Source organism: Xenopus tropicalis, chromosome 8, assembly GCF_000004195.4.
Source record: "Xenopus tropicalis strain Nigerian chromosome 8, UCB_Xtro_10.0, whole genome shotgun sequence".
Classification (NCBI taxonomy): domain Eukaryota; kingdom Metazoa; phylum Chordata; class Amphibia; order Anura; family Pipidae; genus Xenopus; species Xenopus tropicalis.
Window position 1 is genome coordinate 104,908,709 of NC_030684.2, and position 21,175 is coordinate 104,929,883.

Below are 21,175 nucleotides of genomic sequence, written 5' to 3' on the forward strand. Positions count from 1 at the left end.
GTGTGGGGTTAATAAAATGCACAGAGTTATCATTATTTATATATAAAGTGCCAGCAAGTTATCTGTCCCTACACTGTATTGCAGGTCTACGTGGATATCTAGAATCTTTAACTTGCTGAACAATAACCCCTAGAAATAGCAGACAGCTCTTGTCATGTAATGCAGAGTTTAGAGGTGTCTCCATTCACCTTATGAGTAAAGCTGAAATTAATATACCTTACTTACATGTAATTCATGCACATTCACAATTTTGCAACAAAGTAATCTTCCAACTTGGCATGTCCCTATCCACGTGAGTGGTGAATAATTCATGATTTTCATGCCCGTAAGTAGGCAAAGTTTAAATTCAAGCAGCTACAGTGTTATTTTGAATGGTTTTTGCATGAGCAGGACAATTAATTTTTATCGTCTTAGCCAAATCACACTAAGCATTCTGCATATGCACATGTTTGTACCATGAATACTTCTAGCAATTTAGGGATTATGTAAAGGACTACACCCAGCCAGCCGCAGACATCTTGTTCTGTCCGAAGATAGAATGATTTAACGTGTATAGATATGTGTGTGTGTGTGTAAAGTTATATTTGTTTATTTAAGAACTGTTTGTTTTGAATGTCTGTGTATTCATTTATTGTTACCATGTCAAGTATGATCAGTGGCTTGGCATTAAAAAGAGATGAAAAAATTATCTATGCCTGTTAGAGTCAATCTCTCATGGTGGTCTCTTAACAGACATTGTTTTTCTACTTAAATGCATTGGAAAATGTACTAGAAAATACATAAGGAGTTACATAAAAGTATATGAGCTGTGGAAATTTGCTCAAATTGGTATTGGTAGAGTGAAGGCAAACAGGAGACAGGGACACCAAAGTTCCATATTAAAAGCAATTTCTCACTGCATAGTTTAATGCCCACAAAACAGTGAAATAAACAAAGTCACTTCTGCAGCAGCATTAATTTAACAGAAAACAGGACCCTAGCTCCATGTTGGGTCTGGAGACACCAGACTTCCCCCCAGGTTGTCCCTTTACAGGAACCTCTCGGGCCCCTTTGCACTCTCTCAAGCCCAAATAGCTTCTCACACTGTGGCAACAGCCAGACAAGTGTCTCTCCTTCAGACACATAGGAGAGCCCATTGGTGTGAGAGCACACCCCTTCTACACCTAGTAGCAGCTCAAACCTCAGCTACCACTCAATTACCTGGCTGCAAGGGAAGATTAAGCCTACCTCAACCAGGTAAATCTTTGCATCCCATAAAATATACCTTAAATCTACATATTTTTGTAGAATTCTAGGCTGCACTGTCACAGAGCTAAGAGTTCTGTGATCATATAAAGCAGGGGTCCCCAACCTTTCTTACTCGTGAGCCACAGTCAAATGTAAAAAGACTTGGAGAGCAACACAAGCATCATAAAAGTTCATGGAGGTGCCAAATAAGAGCTAAGATTGGCTATTAGGCAGCCTCTATGCACACTATCAGTTTACAGGGGCTTTATTTGGTAGTAAATCTTGTTTTTATTCAACCAAAACTTGCCACCAAGTCAGGAATTCAAAAATAACTCCCTGGTTTGGGGGCACTGAGAGCAACATCCAAGGGGTTGGTGAGCAACATGTTGCCCCCGAGCCACTGGTTGGGGATCACTGATATAAAGGCACAAGTCTGCAGGTAAAGTGCTTCTGTGCAGGTCAACTTTATATTTTTGGAGTAGTCAGTACTTCCTTGTATAATAAATAAGGGGATGTACGAAGTTCTCTGGGGACAGAGAAGTGGGAAAGTACCTATGTCACACAATAGCTTTTCAACCAATCAGTGGTGCTCATGGTATGTCAATTCAGTCAATGAGTGGACTGTGGCTGCTGGGCAGACTACAATAAGAAGAGGAGGTGGTATAAACCACAGACATTTGCATAAAGTAGATCAGAAGAATGAGTGCAGCACTCTCTAATCAGAAAGCCACTGGGGGACATACTAATAGTGGCTGTGCAGTAGTCAGTGCAGTGGTTGTTTGGGGCCCAGGACCAAAGGAGTGGGAAGGGGGGGGGGGGTTGTTAGGCATAGTTACAATATTTGTGTGCAAAACAAGGTACAGGGCACTAAATGATTATGCTGAGTTCTGCTACCAGAATTTCTAGAATATAGATTACTGGGGAAGCAGTCCCTTTTCTATGCTAATATTGCAAGTTAAAATCACTTTAAAAAGCTTCTATTTCCATTTAAATGAGCTTTCTCAGCTCTTACTCATTATGACTGCCAGGTCCTCTCTCAATAGTCTGGCATTGTCTATCTCTTCCAAAGTGACGTCTATCTCTTCCAAAGTGACTTGCATTCTTCCTGTGCCTCTGCCATTCAGCTGCCTGCTTCTTTCAGGTGCCAGCAACCTGCCTAAGCTTCTCACTAATGTATATGTATGCATATTATTGTTGTTTTATATTGCTAATCAGCAGTTCAGCATTCTATGTTAAAGTAATAGATTTTAAATAAATACAAAGTTACATTGCAAGATGAAATGCAAAGGGGTAAGAGACAAGAAAAATACAAGCCCACATAGCTGTACACAAAGATGTACAGGGCTGTGTATATAAGTAGCACTATATAAATAAAAATATACATACATATGTAATGTTTAAGAAGCATGTTACCAGGTTCAAGAAAGAGAATCACGATAGTCTGGATTTTAAAAACAGATTGTTGGCAGTGTAGGACTGGGTCTTTTTTCAGCTGTGTTACCCAACTGCCATTTGTTTTTGGTATTAAGTTAAGATCAAAGGTATAAACTGAACAGTGCAACAGACTGAGCTGTACTGCTGATAAGGCTTTGGGTTGAAACAGAATAGCATCTCTCGGGCATTGCAGCCCCCTCCTTTAAATCGGCACTAAAGAGTGGCAAAAAAAGTCATAGGAACCTTTTCAATGGAGGAAACTGAGTACTTTCCTTACCTCTCATTGCAGCTTATTGTATTATTTTTACAGTTTGGGTTACACTGGATACTATAGTACTGAAATTCTAATATTTCTTTTTGGTTCTTCTCACTTCTCCTCTTAAGGTAACTGCCAAATAAGAGTTCAGAACAGTTCTGGTTAGAGGGGAAATATAAGCCACTTATGAGTTCTAGTGTTTCAGTTAGAATGCTCGGATCTTTCCTATAAATAAACAAATGGGGGCTCAAGGAGTTTTGACAAAGGGAAGGATAAGAATTATTCTCCTGATTAGATGATGATGATGATGGTTAGTTCAGCTTCCTAACATAACATATCTCTGTTTTAAAGGAGAACTAAAAAACTTCTGCAGAAATACTCCGGCCAGGGCAGTTTTCTGCTAACAGGAGCAACAGCAGTTGGGTAAATGATTACAGTTGGGTAAAAGATTACAATCACTGCGGGATGTCTAACTTTTGGGACCCCCCAGTGATTTATCATTTCCTTCTCCTTTAAATTTGTTAACTGTTTAAAGCCAGTGCTGGACTGGGATGTACAGGGCCCACTGGTGCTGCCAACCGAGAGGCCTCTAAACCCCCCCCCATGAGGATATTTGTGGAGTGTGGAGTTTGTGTTTTCTGTTTTTCCATTTCTACAGTTTTCCTTTCTCATCACAAAGAGCAAGTTGCATAATGTGCCTGGTCATGATCTTGTGCTAATAATATCCATTTGCTGTTATATTTCAGTTGTAAAAACACTGTAATGAGCTATTGCTAAATGCTTTGTTCACTATAATCCACTATAATCCACATATATATGTATGAGAATTTTGCAGAAACACAGGTATTAAGTACTACAAGTACTTACTCAGTGGCCCAATATTGTTATCTGTTTAGCACGATTTTTTGACTATTTTTGATCCTTTAGTAAACATATAACTATTCAGTTCCTTTGCAGTTTATAGATTTGTTAGCAGTAACCTCTTATTGCCGTGTTCATGGTAGTGTCTCTCACATGGCAACTGTGTCAGCCCACTCTCTCCAGTGTCAGGTGCCATTCAGATGAACCCAAGCCAACTTCAAAGGTTACTCAGAGTTAAAAAGGTTTCTTTGCTGCCTAAGATCCTTATCTCGAGGAGCAAAGAGATCCTTTATTACAGGGTTTCAAAAGGCCAGCACACTTCTGGATATATCATATTTGCACTCCCTGCATTCTCTATCTCACATCCACTAGCCCTGGTAGTATGGTGTTGTACCGTGTTAGCCATTGAATAATTGCAGAAAATGTAAGGTTCGATGATTGTGTTGTTGCAGGTGCATTTTACAAGCCATAATTCCATCATTATGAGGGACGTTTGTGTATAGGGACTCCACATCCATTGTGGCAAACATGGTTCCCTCTGGTAAATGTCCTATAGCAGCAAGAGATCTGTGGTGCCCTGTAAATAGCTGGGTGTACTTCTGACCGGAGGCTTCAGGATATTTTTCACCCAACCTGTATTCTGTCAGTGTACCTGTTTCTGAGATAATTGGCTTTCCTGGGTTTTCCTCTTTGTGGACTTTAGGAAGAATGTAGACGGCCTAATTTGGGGTTCTCAGGGATTAGTGTGTTTAGATGGTCTCTGATATCTGAAGGTAAATCATTTACTGTCTTCCTTGGTTCTTTTTATAGAGATTAGTGGGATTCTCCTGTAACTTGCCTTAATGCATGTCATTGGACAGCTGCCTATGAGCTTCCTGTGTAGTCCAGTGTGTTCATGATGACTACTGCACCCCCCTTGTCAGCTGGTTTTATAACAATGTTGTTATTTTCTTTCAGTAAAAATATGGCTTTCCGTCAATCTCAGTTGTGACTTTGTGGTGGAAATGGTCTATATACTTGTCCACTGTGGGGATATTTTCTGGTCTTGGTGTCCATGGTGATTTTTAGTGGGGTTATTGTAGAGGCTGGGTGTTGACTCTTGCTTGTCACATTCCTCTTTGTTGTAGAGGAATTCTTTAAGTCGAAGTTTTCACTAGCCCTATCACTAAAGTTAACTAAAGGACCCTGATCCACAGACTGTCTGAATATTTACTCAAAACTATCCATTTCCAAGTTTTATAGTAAAGGGATCATGCAAGCAGTCGATTTATGTTAGGGTTAGGCCCCTCTCAAATCAGGCAGAACAGACTCCCTTAAAAATAGCAGTCTGACCAATGTCAGGGGACACAGAAGAACTGAAATTATTTTTAGGCCTCTAAATGTGCAGACTGTGAATGTGCAGGCATGTTTATTATTGCACTTTAGCTTTCCTGAGGAGTCCGAGCTGCTGCTTTTAACCATGTGTCACCACATTCAGCAGGTTGTGCCATTAAACAGAGTTGTTTTTAAATAAAGCTTTACCATTCCCAAGAGCATATAAAATATTCAAATGCAATCTCCTAAATGTACTCATTATTATAAAAAACAGTATTAAAATAGAAGCACAAATGCATAATACTCATTCCTTTTTTTCCTATTTTTTTCCTACATTATAACATTTCTTTGCAGTATATAATCAATAACCATAATTAAATAGATATTGTCATTCCACAGTCCATCACTTTTTAAGAATCAGTTTTCTTATGCACAAATGTGCACAAACAAGTTTTTGTGTTAAAAAATAATAAAACAAATATTAATAACATCCAAATACCCATATACTAAGGCAGGGATCCCCAATCTTTTATACCTGTGAGCCACATTTAAATGGTAAAAGTGTTGGGGAGCAACACAAGCATGAAAAGGTTCCTGGGGGTGCAAATAAGAACTATAATTGGCTAATGAATAGCCCCTATGTGGACTGGCAGCCTATAGAAGGCTCTGTTTGGCTCTGTGTGGTGAGCAACATGTTGCTCCTGAGCCACTGGTTGGGGAACACTGTCCTAAGGGATAAATTCCTCACTAAACAGAAGAAACCTGGGTGTATTATCACCCTTCTCAATACAAAAATGTGTAATTCGTAAAATCCATATTGTTTAGTTTTAATTTTTAATTAGATCCTCAAAGAATTACAATCAACAAAAAAAATTGTGCTGACTTGGGCAACCACTCAAAAAAAAATGCTCTTTACAGTACCTCAAGTTTGGAGTATTTCACTATTCAAAAGATCTTATTTTATATAGACAGAATTAAAAACATAAAAAATTACTGAAACATTGCCAACCCACAATGTCAAGCTGTAAATATTACCAAAGAAATAAAAGGTCTGTCTTTGTGCAAAATGTATGTTATTAAACCACACCTAAAAATAACAATAAATATATTTCCTTACAGCAACCTTTGAAAAATGCTGAGGTTGTATCAATGTCATTTTCTCAGAAGGACATAGTATGTTTATACAAAACAAGCTAATGGGTATGTTTCATATGTTTCATTTAGGACCTTGGGGGCCACAGTGTCCACTGTCTGAATCCACTTATGTAGTAGAATTTTGCCTCTATCCCCCCCTCCTTTCAGCGGGAGAACATGATTGATCAAAATACATTGAGTAGAAGAAGTGAATGTGGATAGGGAAGTACATACAGCTGACCTGTGGTTATTCATCCAAAAAAGTTGAAAGACAGATAAATTTGTATCATATCTTATACTTCTTGCCACTGTGTGGGACAAAGAAGATCCAGTTGATAAACCCCCCCCCCACACCCGCGAAAGTGCACGCATGTGCATTCATGCTAGCGCCCATCCTAAACTCATACGGAGCAGTAGGCAGAGGTCCCCATTGCTCCGTATGGGAGCAAAACTTCTGTGCGGCAGAAGAAAAGATTTTATCTCTACCTTGTGGGTCTTGGTGTCCGAGTCTGACACTGGACCTGGCCAAATTTAGTGCCCTTAAATACATATGGGGATATGACTGGGAGCTGACCATTTACACCCAGCATAATAATTCACAGTTTATACACTTATAGTAGTTGATTATTGATTTAATACATTGAAACTGAGGGCAATTATTACTGGTTTGTGTTGTCGCACCTCAGTGATCCCCAACCAGTGGCTCGGGGGCAACATGTTGCTCACTACCCCCTTTGATGTTGCTCTCAGTGGCCTTAAAGTATGTACCCATTTTTACATTTCTAGCTTGGAGGCAAGTTTTGGAAGCACAGAGACACAGTTTTACTCCAAGCAGAGTCTCCTGCAGGCCAGCAGTCCCACATGGGGCTACCAAACAGCCAATCACAGCCCTTATTTTGCATCCCCAAAGAACTTTTTCATGCTTGTGTGGCTCTTTTTACACCTGAGTGTGGCTCGCAAGTAAAAAAAAGGTTGGGGATCCCTGCCTTAACTGGTGGGCCATTCCTCCTCATCTTGACTCCAAATTTGGTGTCTAGATCATGTCTCATTTTATATTTTATCTCAAAGCCTTAATATTAGGAGCCACTTGTTTTTGGAATTTCAGAACTTGTTTATAAAATAAATATTACAAAATTATACTAAACACTTATGCTTGGTAACACATAGAATATATATATATAAATGTGTTTTATATGTTGCTATTCTAAAAAGAGATCTATTTCAAGTTTTATTGTCATATACAAATAACAATAAAGCATCATTACCGTAATGAAATTTTTTTGACCCGTGTTCCTCCCAACTTTACATAGACAAAAAAAAAAAAATACAAATATTACATGTAATACTCTGGGTTTTTCTACACCCAGGTCTCCACTGTTTACTTGGTAAGAATTGACATTAATATCCCACTATAAGCCTTTGTGTAATTGTCTACATACTAATTTTGTATTGATTTTGTTACGTTTTTTATGGTTTTGCTTTGCTATTGAAGTCAAAGTTAATAGATTAGAGAATTTCACTTTAACTCAGTTTAAGATTGACTGATTCTTTAAAGACATGGCATGGGTGCAAATGACTGTGGTAACAAAGTCTTTAGGGAGATTATTATAGTAACATTTTATAGTATCATTGGCCCTCTATATTACCATGCACATATGTCAGCAGACGGACTGCTTTCCAGAAGTAAACAGGCAAGGCAGCCGTGACGTTTGCCAAAGAAAATATGAGACATAAATGTGGTCTTATAAAAATGAGATCTGAAATATCAGAACTGAATGAAAACATAAATTAAAGTTATGAGGAATAGTTTGCCAAATGTTGCACTTTAAAACCTGGCAGGGTACCAGAAGCTTTATTTAGGTTCCAAGCCCAGCAGATTCATGTAACTGCAAATGTAAAAGCACATTTTCTCCTTCCTCGGGTAACTAATTCTGTTAAAGGATTAGAAATGAAGAGAGCGTTTGCTTTTTTTTCACTTGGATTCAGAATTATTTGTGACACCTGCAGTGCCTAAGAGTTTGTGTATATGCACGTTAATATAAAGCCAGCGTAATTACTCCCATCAAAGCAACTCGGTGCTCAAAGAATTTCTTTAGAAGTGTTTCAAATGTGCCTGCAGAAATTTTGAAAACGTGTTTAGGAAATGAGTGTCAGGATTAGAAAAAGTATGATGCCTATGTATCTGCCATGTTGTTTGGTTCTAATTTAACATCCCTGATTAGTTCTCTACAGTAGCTAGAGTCTGTATACGGATTACAGATCACAAGCACATAAACATTTTCTTAAAAAACAAGCCTTCAAGAAGACTCGAATAATATTTATGTAATGTTAATGCAAAGCCCAGAGACACGTGTGCATTAAGGTGATAGATAAAGATGCCTGGTTAACAAGACTGCAAAGTTATATGTAAACACTATGGGGCAGATTTATCAAAATGTGAGTTTATTAATACAGTACATAAAAAGTCCCCCACATTCTATTCATCCCTATGGGATTTTTAGAAGCATATTTATCAAATGGTGAGTTCTAACTTTCACCCATTGATGAATACGATTCTACAAAATATCAAATATATATATATTCTCAAATATATGAGATGAATTGAGATAATATTTACTTGTGTTATTGGTTGCATTGGTCTAAAATTGCAGCATGTTGTAACTCTATCCATATTAGTTAATAATGTATGATTCCCTGGCTTAGAATTGCACTAGTAATGCTAGTTTGTGTAAAAGATAAAAGGGGGATTCACATACTCAAATGCAGTGAGCAAAGTGCAATTTTGGACACAATTGCCGTGATTTTTCCCACAATGCACAGTGTTTTTCTAGAATTTATGTGTCATTCTGGGTCAAATGTAGGTGTTTAATCAGACACAATTGCGTTGCGTCTGACTCAACTGGGATGTGTCTGGTGCAACTGTGTCTGATTTGTCAAAATGCACGCAACTGCATGTTCCGTTTACTGTAAATTGGATGCATTTATGCCAAATACTTTTGCAGTCTGCCTGGCATCAGTTCTGGTGTTTGCTCACATCAGTTCCTGTGTTTGGCATGCAAATGATCTAATTGGCAGTGTTTTAAGGGTTTTTTTTAGGTGCAACTGCGCTATACCGATTGACGCAGGAACAAAAAGGCAGGAAGGACCAATGCCAGGCCAAGCCAGCCAGGCACCCTACGCAACAGCTAGCACACAAATGCATGCACATGGGGGGCGGGGTTGCTGGGCTGCTGGAGGGGGTGATGCAGTGGGGGAAAGGGCCTGGAACTGGGGGTTGGTGAAAGCAGAGCTACCTGCCTGGTGCCTCCCCACCGTTGCACCGTAGGCAGGTGCTTCGTCTGCCTACACCTAGTTCTGTCCCTGGGAAGGACTGATCAGCACTGAGTGCAAGTATATGAAAGTGCAGAGATTCTTTTGGACACAAGCACCTTTAATGAAAGTGGTTTTAGACACAACTGTGAGGAAAAGCACAAGTTTCCCACTGCTTTTGCAGATATGTATGAGCCTTAAAGCCTCTTAGGAGAAATCATATATACCAGAGAAAACAGAGTATCAGTCAACATTTCTAAATGAGGCTGGTGCTGCTTTTTTATTAGACAACTGATTCACTCACCATGACAAGAAACATACTGTACAACCTTTTAGCCAATACATTGCTGGAAAATATGCATACAGACATACATACATTCATTGCTGGGACTGTAATTAAGGTCAGTTTGCCATGTACTGGAGACAACCCATACATAAAATTTGCACCCATTTCTTTTTATTTTAAAAGTGCATTTTTTCCAGAAGCATTTATTTCCAAAACCCCAGCATTGTTCAAAGCAGAAGTATGAAACAGTTAATCTACTTAGTAAACATACCAGTCAGCAGTGGAAAAGTTAAAGAGAGCCAGGCACACTGTACAGAGTAAATACATTATCAAGTTAATAGCCTGGTGTGGTTTAATATAACCCTATCCAATAACAGCGAAGCATCCAGACCTAGACACAAGGTTTAGTCTTAGGTTTCCAGTTCAGTTTTCCAGCTGTTGGTTTCTCCTTCCCGTGCCAGGCCTCCATCCCCCCTGCTGGGAATCCCTCCTGTGAATGGTGTTCGAGACCTAATGTGTTTGTGCACACCCCAAGGGCAGCATTTTATGATCTGATAGAATGAGAGTTCAGCTGGGGCAGAATGTTACAAGAACCACATAACCAGGTCAGGTCTTCTTTGCAAAACGTCACATGAAAAACTTGAGTAGCCCAATAGTTCTTAACCCCATCCAGGCCGACTAGCTGTGCTTGGCACACACTAAATTCACTGTGTTTTTACCTGATGTGCTACAATTAAACAAATGTAACTAAATTAGGTATGAAATGTACTTGCGATCTTGGTGAGAAACTCCTGGCAATAGATATTTTTGCTCAGTACAGCTACATGAGATAGCCTTGGCACGACTGAATAATGAAAATTATATTTTTGAAGGAATTCTATAACTAAAACTATTTACTTGTACCTGTGCCTAAAGATAGCTACCACATAAAGTATGCTTTTATAAAAATGCCATTGTCATTTGTTTGTGCTTGTATTAAGATACTGTATGTACTTACAGCAGCAATTTGGTCTTACTTTATGGTAAGGATTAAAGATACACATGTAAGGGGTCATCTGCAAGTGGAGTTGCGCTCCCACACTTTTCCTCGTAGTTAGTTGCACATAACACCTTTTCATTAAAAAAATTTGCTCCTTGCACTTCCATGTTGTTGCGCTTGTTGCTGCTAAGTCTTTTCTGTCTTCCGTCCCAAAACGAGAACTTCAGCACCTGGTGACACTGACCGCAAAGGGAACCCTGCTGCTACCACCACCTCCTGACCAGGGTAGCTCCAGGGTTCCCTTTGCCCCAGCAGCAATAGGCACAGTGCACTTTTCTTAGCCTGCATAGGAAACGCAGTAGGAAATTGAACTTCCACACTTAAAGAATTGGACTTTTGTGATGAATTATGTGAAGTTGTGTTGATTTTGGTTCAAATGCAATTGCATCAAGTATGTCGCAGTTATGTTAGACACATCGCTTCCTTGTGCACACTGCATTGTGTGCAAAAAATCCATACCAGTTGCACATGAAAAAGAAAAGCCCTGGAGCTACAAGCGCAGGGCCTATATGACAAAGGACCTGAGTGACCAGCAGCCAGATTACACTGGTTTATGTATAGAGATTGGCAGAACTAGATGTAGCTGTGATTGGGTGAGAAGGGATGAATTAAGGCAGGAGAAAGCTGGTCCAGGGTACGGAGAAAGGGTAGGGGTATGATGCAGGGGAAGAAGAAATTCACTTATCTCTTATGGAATTCTGACTTTAGAATTGTCTTTTTCCCTGAAAAACCTACTAGTTCCGCCCATATGTTCCACTTCCTGCTGCCTCCTTTCCCAGGCTGTGCAGGCTGGCGGCATTCAGCACACTGCACTGTAGGATAGGAACCAATCAGCAGCTAGGCTGATTTGATAGAGAACTAAAGCCTGCCTTTGCTTGTGTGACTACAGGGCTGTGATTGGCTACTCCCCTACTACTGTGCTTCTGGCAGGGACTGTAAGGACACGCCCACCACTCATTTGAAACATGGTGGGGCAAGGATCCTTGGATACACATGCTAATAAAGCTGTGGCTGACATTCACCCAGAAGCCAGTGTTCTGCCTCCTTTATTTACATATCCTGAACAATGCCAGGGGGGAGTTTGTGTTTGGCTGCCACTGATTCAGATATGAATCTGACTAAGATAAGAAAGCATAGCCAAAGCAGAGCAGATAAGTCTAAATACATAAAATCTATGATCATCAAATAAATCATGAAATAACCCAGAACACTGGAATATTGTGTAATATTGCAATGTACTTTTTTTAAGAAAGCTTGTCCCCTTTTATCACCCTGTTTGGCAGAGAAAGGGTTAGAATCAAAGCCTCCTGAGATGGAAATGCTATTCCTTTTCCTTCTATTTCTGCAGCTGCTTGTATTTAACAGATCGGCGTGTGATATAGGTGGTTCACTTAAGTGAAAAAATGTGGCAGAACAGAGTTTTTGTTGGCGTTTCATGAGAATGAATCAATGACAGCTTTTGCAGTTTTGCCCTGGTCCCATGTTCTTCACAGAAAGTAATATAGCCTGAGGCCTTATCCCATGCACAGAGAATTCCAGAAATATTGGGTATAATATAGCAGCGGGGAGAACATCTGTTATTAAGACCCAAACCATGTCTTGAAATGAAAAGTTTCTGGCATGAGTTCTTTTCCAAGAATCTGTTTATTTCTATGCAGTAAATAATGCCCAGCAGTACACTGGGGGATTCATTCTTTCTCGGCGGAAGGACAAAACCATTTTGTGTACCAGCTAATGGGCTACATCATAGTACATTACAGTGCAAAATGCAACAAAAGCTCCTTTCCAGATGTGCGATTTCAAGACCTGAATTCTAAGCATGGCTGATACAAATTCCCTAGTGTTGTATGCTTATACAGACATAGGGGCCCAATTTTGTGGGGAAGGGGTTACCCATACAAGTAGCTCATTATCATAGAAAATGTGCTTTATACTTTCATTCATATGCATTTCCAATGCCCTGGGAAAAGGAATATGTCCATCCTGTGGTAACTGCAGCTACCATCACAATTTAGTTTTACATCACTATTAAAAAAATCCAACTCCATAGTTAGTAAGCTGTGAAGTGTATCCCATTATGCCTGCAGTCAATAACATCCCAACTTCAAGCATCATTTGGTCTGGAGAAAGATTCAGATCACCCACTGTGGCTCTTTAAAAAATAATCATTTGGTTGTTATTTTAGTGCATTGTTAGCATATATATCATTTTTATCCTGATAGGCAGTAAACAGTAAACATTGCCCTTTTACATCTTTTCCCTTGAGCCACCATTTTGTGATGGGCTCTGTGCTCCCTCAGAGATCAGCTGACAGGAAATAATGCAGCTCTAACTGTAACAGGAAGTAGTGTGAGAGTAAAAGACAGAACTCTGTCCATTAATTGGCTGATGGGGCCTAGCATGTATGTGTTCCCTTGGTTTGTTTGTGTGCACCAAAATCGTTTAAACCAAGGAGGCAGTAACAAAAATGGCAATTTGCTATTTAGAATTACCCAGTAGCACATACTGCTAAAAAAAATATAATTTTTTTGAAAACTGTTAGCAGGGTGAAGCAGGGTTTTATATACAGTATGAGCTGTTTTATGAGACCCACATCATACCTCCCAACAATTCATTAAGAGAAAGAGGGACAAAAATATGTGACGCGGGTAGTGTGGGAATTTTTTTTGGCCACACCTGCTGTGTGACCACTCCCCCACACACCACACCCACTTTACATGCCCCAGATGTGCCAGTATAAACGCTAAATAAAAAGAATAAAGGACATATTAACTTCAAAGGTGCCAGTATGACTACATTAAATTGATAAAGGGCATATTAACCCCAGACATGCCAGTAAAATTACTAAATGAAACTGATAAAGGGCATATCAACTTCAGACATGCCAACAGTTCTGTGCATTTTCCAAAGTTATAAACAGGGCCAATTCTAGTGGTACATAAATCTATGTTATTTGCTTCTATTCTTAATCACTTGAAAGCAAAACAATATTAATGTACCACTTGAATTTTTAGCCATATTAACAAGGCCTAAGGTTCCCAAACTTATAAGGGCCCCTTTTAAATGTCTGCTATATTTTATGAACGGATTCTATTCTGCTCTGCCAGAGATTCCCAGAAGTGAGAGATATATGTTAGGGGTGGAAAGGTGAAACTGCCCAGCACACAAATAAAAACAGCAGCCTCTTCTGCCTGATAAAAGACAGAGCGCACCCTCAGCCCCTGACCCGTTGAGCAGGAGCAAGGAGAGGAATGCCCGCCAAGGCGATAGTTGACCCTTGCCTGTCACAAATGCTCCTCCCAGGACAATTAAACATCAAGGTAAACCTGTGAGCTTGAGGTAGCAGGGGAGATTCAAGAGTTAAGGGGGCAGGCTTTTTTTCAGGAGCAGAGCAGGCACAGCAATCAATTAAATGGCAATGCTGAGAAGCGGGACATCTAACAATGAATCCGGGACAGCGGGCAGTGCTATTTTTACAATGTTGCATGCACCATGTTACATGCACCATAGCTGGCTTGCTTTTTGGAAAATTCACAAAACTTGATTAATTTTAACCCATAGGAACCAATGCCATCTGACTGGTTAGTTGTAAGAAGGTTAATAAAAACAAATGCCTGAATTGCTTTCAAATGACTATTGTTAAACTTATATACGGTAAGTCAAATTAAACTTTATAGAAATTAAAATACCTATAGGTAATAGGTGATTATTAAAAATCTATGATATCATGAATCATACCAAATCTCAGATTTATTACATGGGGGGGAGGATTGACTGCCACTAGAATTAGGGTGGTCAAAATGCCCCATAGTAAACTATGAGACACAAGCTGCTTAAAGCACATGTAGCAGTAACAGATGCCCCACCACTCCATTTTGGCCAGTTGGCCACTGCTGTTTTCAGCCTGTTTGTTACTGTGGAAGTCAAAATACCCATGTTCCACTAGCCTTAGTTGTAAACAGGATGTGAGCCATTGGTTTGTGTGCCAACAGACATGATTCCTACTGACCATTTAAAACTTCTGTTTGTTAAACAGCTGTGAAAATGAAGACATTTTTTTCTGTGCTTTTGGCAGGTTTCTTTGAAATCAAGTGACCTAGGGACATCTTCAGGGGAAATAGAACAACTCATCAAAAAACATGAAGCATTTGAAAAGCTATTTGCATCCCAAGAGGAAAAGGTAAGGAGGCGCACCAGAGCTCTCTCTCCATCTTCAAACCGGGTGCTCATCTGAGAATCAATTTTACTGTGATACACACATTGATATTCTCAGCTAATTTGCAGTTAGCCTTCTTTTTTCCTTTCCTTTTCTTTTTTTTTGTTTGATGAGGAAATCTCTAAAGAACTGTGCTTTCTAAATAAAGAAAAAACAATGATAATATTCTGCCTAACCTAAATTTTAAGACGCTATGGTTATGGCTATGGTTATGGCTACTTGGGGGGTCAGCAGAAATCAGATTTAATCTGTAGCAAGATTTTTTTAAAATATCTTTTTTATTAATAATACATTTTAAAAAATAATCCTATTTGGAAACCTAACAGCCAAATGGCAGAGCTATGGAACTAATATAATTATCAAACTGCAAAAATAAATAAAAAAAAAACAATTTCAAAGTCTTATAATGTCAGTTTATATAGTTAATTTTCTGGTGAACATGACTTTTAGCAGTCAAGCTAACTATCACTGGGATTATTCTGGCCAGTTCTCCATTAAAGCATACTTGTCCGATAAGTTTTCTAACAGAGAAAACTCTTCCAACAATGACATAAAGCACCTGCCTAGAGCACAAGGATGGTGGGGCACCAAGCAGGTACCTTGGCCTGTCCTTCATCTCCTGCTCCACAACAGGGCTTCTGAGAGGAAAATGGCACAGGAAAACTATACATATAGCTCAAGGACTGTGATTTTCTGGGTTACATTCTATTGGACTAAATATTACAGTGACTTACAAACTGTCTGACATTAATTAAAAGTAGGGAGCACCTTCTAACTGTAAGATTACTCAACTGCTTGTGCCCTGATGAGGAAATCTCCTACTCAGAATGCCTGAGAACAGTACAAACTGTACTGTAACCAGGCACAAAATTTAATGATAACTGTCCATTTCCTGTTAGCCATATCCTCCCACACTCACACCATGGAGACAAAATGGATTCCATGACTTGCTTCACAAATAAGCTTGATAACTGAGGACCCCTCATTTTAGGAGGGTTTAGTAGTTTTAAAAATGTTGACTGTCCACAGCAAGTATACTACTAACAAATGTTGGCATCTGATACATTTCTTTCAGTATCCATCACTAACTAGTAACTTTCTGTCCTTAACTTTGGCACCATAAATCAAGTTTTTTTAGACAATTATTTTTATTGATTTGTTTTCCATTCAGAGATACATGAAATATAATAGTATGAAATATTAGACACCCAGTCAGTATCAATTTACATACTCCCAGTATACAATGAAAGGAGCAGTCAAACTTTAAGGCTTGTGTCAAGGCATATCCCATACTACAGGTATGGGATCCCTTATACGGAAACCCATCATCCAGAAAGTTCCAAATTATGGAAAGGCCATCTCCTATAGACTCTATTATAAGCAAATAATTCTAATTTTTAAAAATAATTTCCTTACATATTATTTAATAATTATTTAATTTTAATTATAAAACTGTACCTTGTACTTGATCCCAACTAAGATATAATGAATCCTTATTGGAGGCAAAACAAGCCTATTGGGTTTATTCAATATTTAAATGATTTTTAGCAGACTTAAGTTATGGAGATCCAAATTATGCAAAGATCCCTTATCCAGAAAACCCCAGGTCGCGAGCATTCTGGATAACAGGTCCCATACCTGTACTACATTTTAGCATCATTAACTGTAGTAATACCAAACCATATATCATGTTTGCTGGAATTTTTAATTCACCAATATTGACATTCTTATATCTATTTCAGGTGGTGTCCTTACAGGATCAGGCCAACAAGCTCCAGGACAGCAGCAAGTGGCCAGAGAGAGAGCAGATACAGCAAAAGCTCAGATCTGTACTGGAGAGGAGAAGGAAAGTAAAAGATCTCAGCCGGGCCCGGAAAGACGAGCTGAATACGGCACTGCTGCTTGCTCTCTTCTACCAAAACCTTACAGAAGTAATGACAAATTCAGGATATTCTCTCACTATATTAGGAAGCTAAAGTGTTTTTCTTAATGAAATGTGTTTGCAAATGTACCATTAATCCATAGATTTACTGAGAGGGTTTTTATTTATCAAAGGAGGAAAACAGAGTTCGCCACACAAAGTAAATCTCATACCTCTCTATTTTAAATGTAGAGGCATCAAAGCGTAAAAATAAGTAGATAGAAATAAAGTAGATAGATAGAGAACTGGGGAGATCCCCTCTAGTGAACTGTGATAAATGGTATGTGCTGTTTTCAGAGCAAGCTATCTTTGTATAACATAATTAAAGCCAAGATATCTGAAATAAAATCCAAAAATAATTTAGTGGCACAGCCTCCATGTGTTTAAAATAGTGTCAGATTCACTTGCACCTCTTTTGGTTAAAACTGCTCATCACATATGGCTATAAATTCACAGGACTTGTCCCTCCTAACATTGCAGTAAGCCTACGCACATGTGACTTGTGCCACTTTACCTTTCCTGGTACTTATACAATATATGTGTGTGCTTTAAGCTATTTTACAACAAGTAGTGCTCCAACATAGTTTATTGGGGTAAAGTTAATTGTGTACAAATAGCAATACCAAAGGGCAATCCCACACACAGGATTATGGGTTTTGCTAGTAGACCATGTGGACTTTAGTCACTGGTAATTATTGACTGCAATGTTACACAAAAACCCAAAATCAAGGAAGACATCCAAGTGATCCTGAAAGTCAAAGTAAATGCATTTGCATATAGACCGCTGTGAACTGGTGTATGGATTATTTATATAATTTGCCAGATAGCAGTGAGTCAGCTAGTTAGTAAAATGAACAAAATGGAGGTACTAAATAATTGCTTACCACAAAGAAAAAAAAAATTATGTGAAGGTTCTCTGTGACTATACACTACTATAGCAACATAACAAAACTCAGCCTTTCTCAGGAACATTCCCAGGCTTTTTGCTTTATTTATTGCAAACAAGAGCTAGAAAACAAGTCACTGTGTGGCTTGGATGCAATACCTTCAATGTATTGGCCATCAAATATGCCATGATACAGTGTGGATGTGTAGATATTACTACTTTAGAAATAAAGATGTAAAATGCTTTGGTGCATGTTTCTTCAAAAACATCCTTCTCACAATTACTGTTCTCACTTTGCAGGCACAGTACTGGATCAACGAGCGCATGCAGAAACTGGATGACAACACTCACCAGCAAGGCCCCATGGACCTGCAGAGCAAACTAAAGGTGCTTCAAAAGCATCAGGTGTTTGAGGCAGAAATCCTGGCCCACGAGAAGAACATCCAGGATGTTACAGAGGTGAATAAAGGAATAGCCTGTTATTATGAATGTAATGAAAGTACCAAATAATCATGGTGTTCTAAACTATTGCATTACAAACTTCGGCCCAGTGTGGCTCCTTATTTGTGATATGCTGTTCTGTGTGCATAGGTTTCTGGCTACAATACCCCAAGACATGACTCATGTGTACAGTACAGGAGTTTTCCAGCTGTGTATTTGTTGCAGTGTTGCTATTTATTGCAGTCACTGAGCACATCCTTATCCAATCAAAATTACTTTGACATACACAGTATGTTGTGCTTTCCAATAGACATGTAATACAGTAACCTAGAGAACAATGTGACACTGTGTTTTTGCTACCATTTTGGTTTGATAATCGCTCTTTTTGTAACTTGTAGATAGAACAGATTATATTTAAAATATATACTTTGTGATCTACATATGAGGAAACAATGCTAAAGGAAAATTTCTGTCAGTAAAAGATTTGACCCTATATTTGAAAACTGAAATAATGTGTCATTATGTCTTTGCTTATGTGCAGAAAGGAAACTCACTGTTGTCCCAGCACCACCCAAAGTCCACAGAGATTCGCCAGAAGAGCCGTGCGCTGCATGAAGAATGGGAAAAACTTAAAAGGGCAGTTGCTGCTCGTGGTAAAATGCTGGAGGACAACAGGGACTTTTTGGAATTCCTACAAAAAGTTGACCAGGTCGAGGCTTGGATCAGAGAGAAGGTATGGAATCTCTTAAGTCCATTAAAAAAATAGTTTTTGGCTGAGGTTTCCCTTTAATATCCATCATTTTCATAAATTCTGCACAGTAATGTCCCTGTGTAACTAAGTTGAAGGGCTCCAATTGGAATATGAAGCCTATTCTTTTGTCTGGAAAAGTCCTTTCCTTGACTTAAACATACGTACATGTGCAATTTTTTTGGAATCCATTTGTACTGTAATGAATTTTCCCTATAACGATCCATTCTTTGAATATATGGAAGGTTGTCCAGAACAGTAAAATCATATATATTAAAATGATACAGAAAGAACTCAGTATGTGGCATTGTTGTCTTACACAGCAGAACAAATGATGTTAAGCAGGAGCTTTGCTTCACCAAAAAACATACTTTGATGGAATACATTTGTCATGATTAGGATTACAGATACCCTAAATTGTTTTGTCTCTTTTGAAAAAAAAATGGCAAGTAAGAACTCATCTCTGCAAATTAAACCTGCTGCTATTTTGTCTTTTTAGGAAGTTATGATAAATGTTGGTGATGTGGGTGAAGACTATGAACATTGTCTACAGCTAATGAGAAAGCTGAATGAGTTTCGAGGAGCAGGCTCTAGTGTAAGATACTTTTCTTTTCGTTTTTTTTCCCCCTACTCCTTTTTTTTCCTTATTTTGACTGGTTTCTCTGGATTAAAACAAGTTGTCTCCTATTTTATGACCACATTAAATTATTTTGTCTCTGTATAATGATACTTTTCGCACTTCTGACATCCCCAGGCTTTCTATTACTACTCATGCTTTGTCTGTAGTATATTATAAATTTCTTTTTTTCATCCCATTTTCTAGTCTATTCACACCATTTTTACATTGATACCCTCCCTTTTCTTTCCCAACTCTCACCGATGATTGCACCAGAGACCATACAGCAAGATTTGTAAAGGCATTACCTAACGGCATTGTTTGTAGCATTAGGCAACGCTTGAATTTCTTTTCTAAACATATGCTATTGCTAGAACATACATAAAGAGATATATATCCCTATGAGACAAGTAGGTCTCTGGGTTATAATTTCTGAAGGAAAAATAACAGTTTTGGGAATAAAATTCACGTTTATATGCAGGGCCTTCTCCTTTTAGTTAGTAGTTATTGAACACCGTTGAACTCGATCTCTCCTACCAACCTTAATAAAATAAGAATGCTATCACCAAATAATGTGTCATTTATTGGACAGAAATTAGTTTAGACTGTTGAGGAAAATCCCTATTAATCCATACTGGTAAATATTGTAGGACGTGACTGTGGACGATGCTCATATAAAAGATATTAATGCATTAGCCACAAGACTCGAGAGACAAAACAAAGAAGAGGTGAAGACAATTTCCATGAGGAGGCAGCAGCTAAATAACAAGTAAGTGTCCTGCTTTGTGCTGTCCACAAAGATCAGAACAAGAAAATCTATTCCCTTCCATTTCACATTCCATCAGACTTACCCTGCTGATTACAAACAATCTCTTTGGCTAATGTCTTGTGGGGAAGATATTCTGTAGGCATTTTTCTGCTGACAGAGAATCCTCTAGACTACCACCTGCTGCTCCCATTGAAGTCACTGGAGCCATGGGTAGCTGTCAATAGCATTTCCCCATCAGCAGTTTTTTTGTCACAAGAGGAATGCTACAGGTCACATTAGCCTTCAAATGCATTTCTTTAGAGAAGCTTTGCTATGTCTTCACTCCTTCGTTTGCCCCCTTGCTAAGGTACAATACTCAAATCCACACTTTCCTGACTCTTGAGTTTGCCAACCTTACTCTTTGTGCACATTCCTCATTTTAAATTTTAAGCTACAATGCACAGGGCACTGTTTACCTCTTTTGTCACTCTGTAATTATAATCAGTCTTAGCACATATCTCGTATATTTTAACAAACTCCCATATATATATAAGAATTATGTACTCCCAGTAGTTCAATATAAATATATAGAAAGGTCATGAAATTCCAAAGCGATTTATAATCTCTTAAAATATCTGTGGTAAATAAGGGTTGTATTGTTTAGGATTGACAAATTTCTATAGGTCACATAACACAATAACAACACTTACATAAAAATTAAGAACAGTACATTATCAAA

At 38.6% G+C, this 21,175-nt stretch overlaps 1 protein-coding gene across 1 annotated transcript in view; it reads left to right on the plus strand.

Annotated features, from left to right (window-relative positions):
- sptbn5 (spectrin, beta, non-erythrocytic 5) overlaps nt 1–21,175 on the plus strand; it is a 132,828-nt gene that overhangs the window by 79,538 nt on the left and 32,115 nt on the right. Inside the window, exons 35-40 of the mRNA XM_031891412.1 lie at nt 14,936–15,040; nt 16,819–17,007; nt 18,184–18,342; nt 18,866–19,057; nt 19,572–19,667; nt 20,339–20,457. Coding sequence (XP_031747272.1) covers nt 14,936–15,040; nt 16,819–17,007; nt 18,184–18,342; nt 18,866–19,057; nt 19,572–19,667; nt 20,339–20,457 — 860 coding nt within the window. The remainder of the gene's footprint in view (nt 1–14,935; nt 15,041–16,818; nt 17,008–18,183; nt 18,343–18,865; nt 19,058–19,571; nt 19,668–20,338; nt 20,458–21,175) is intronic.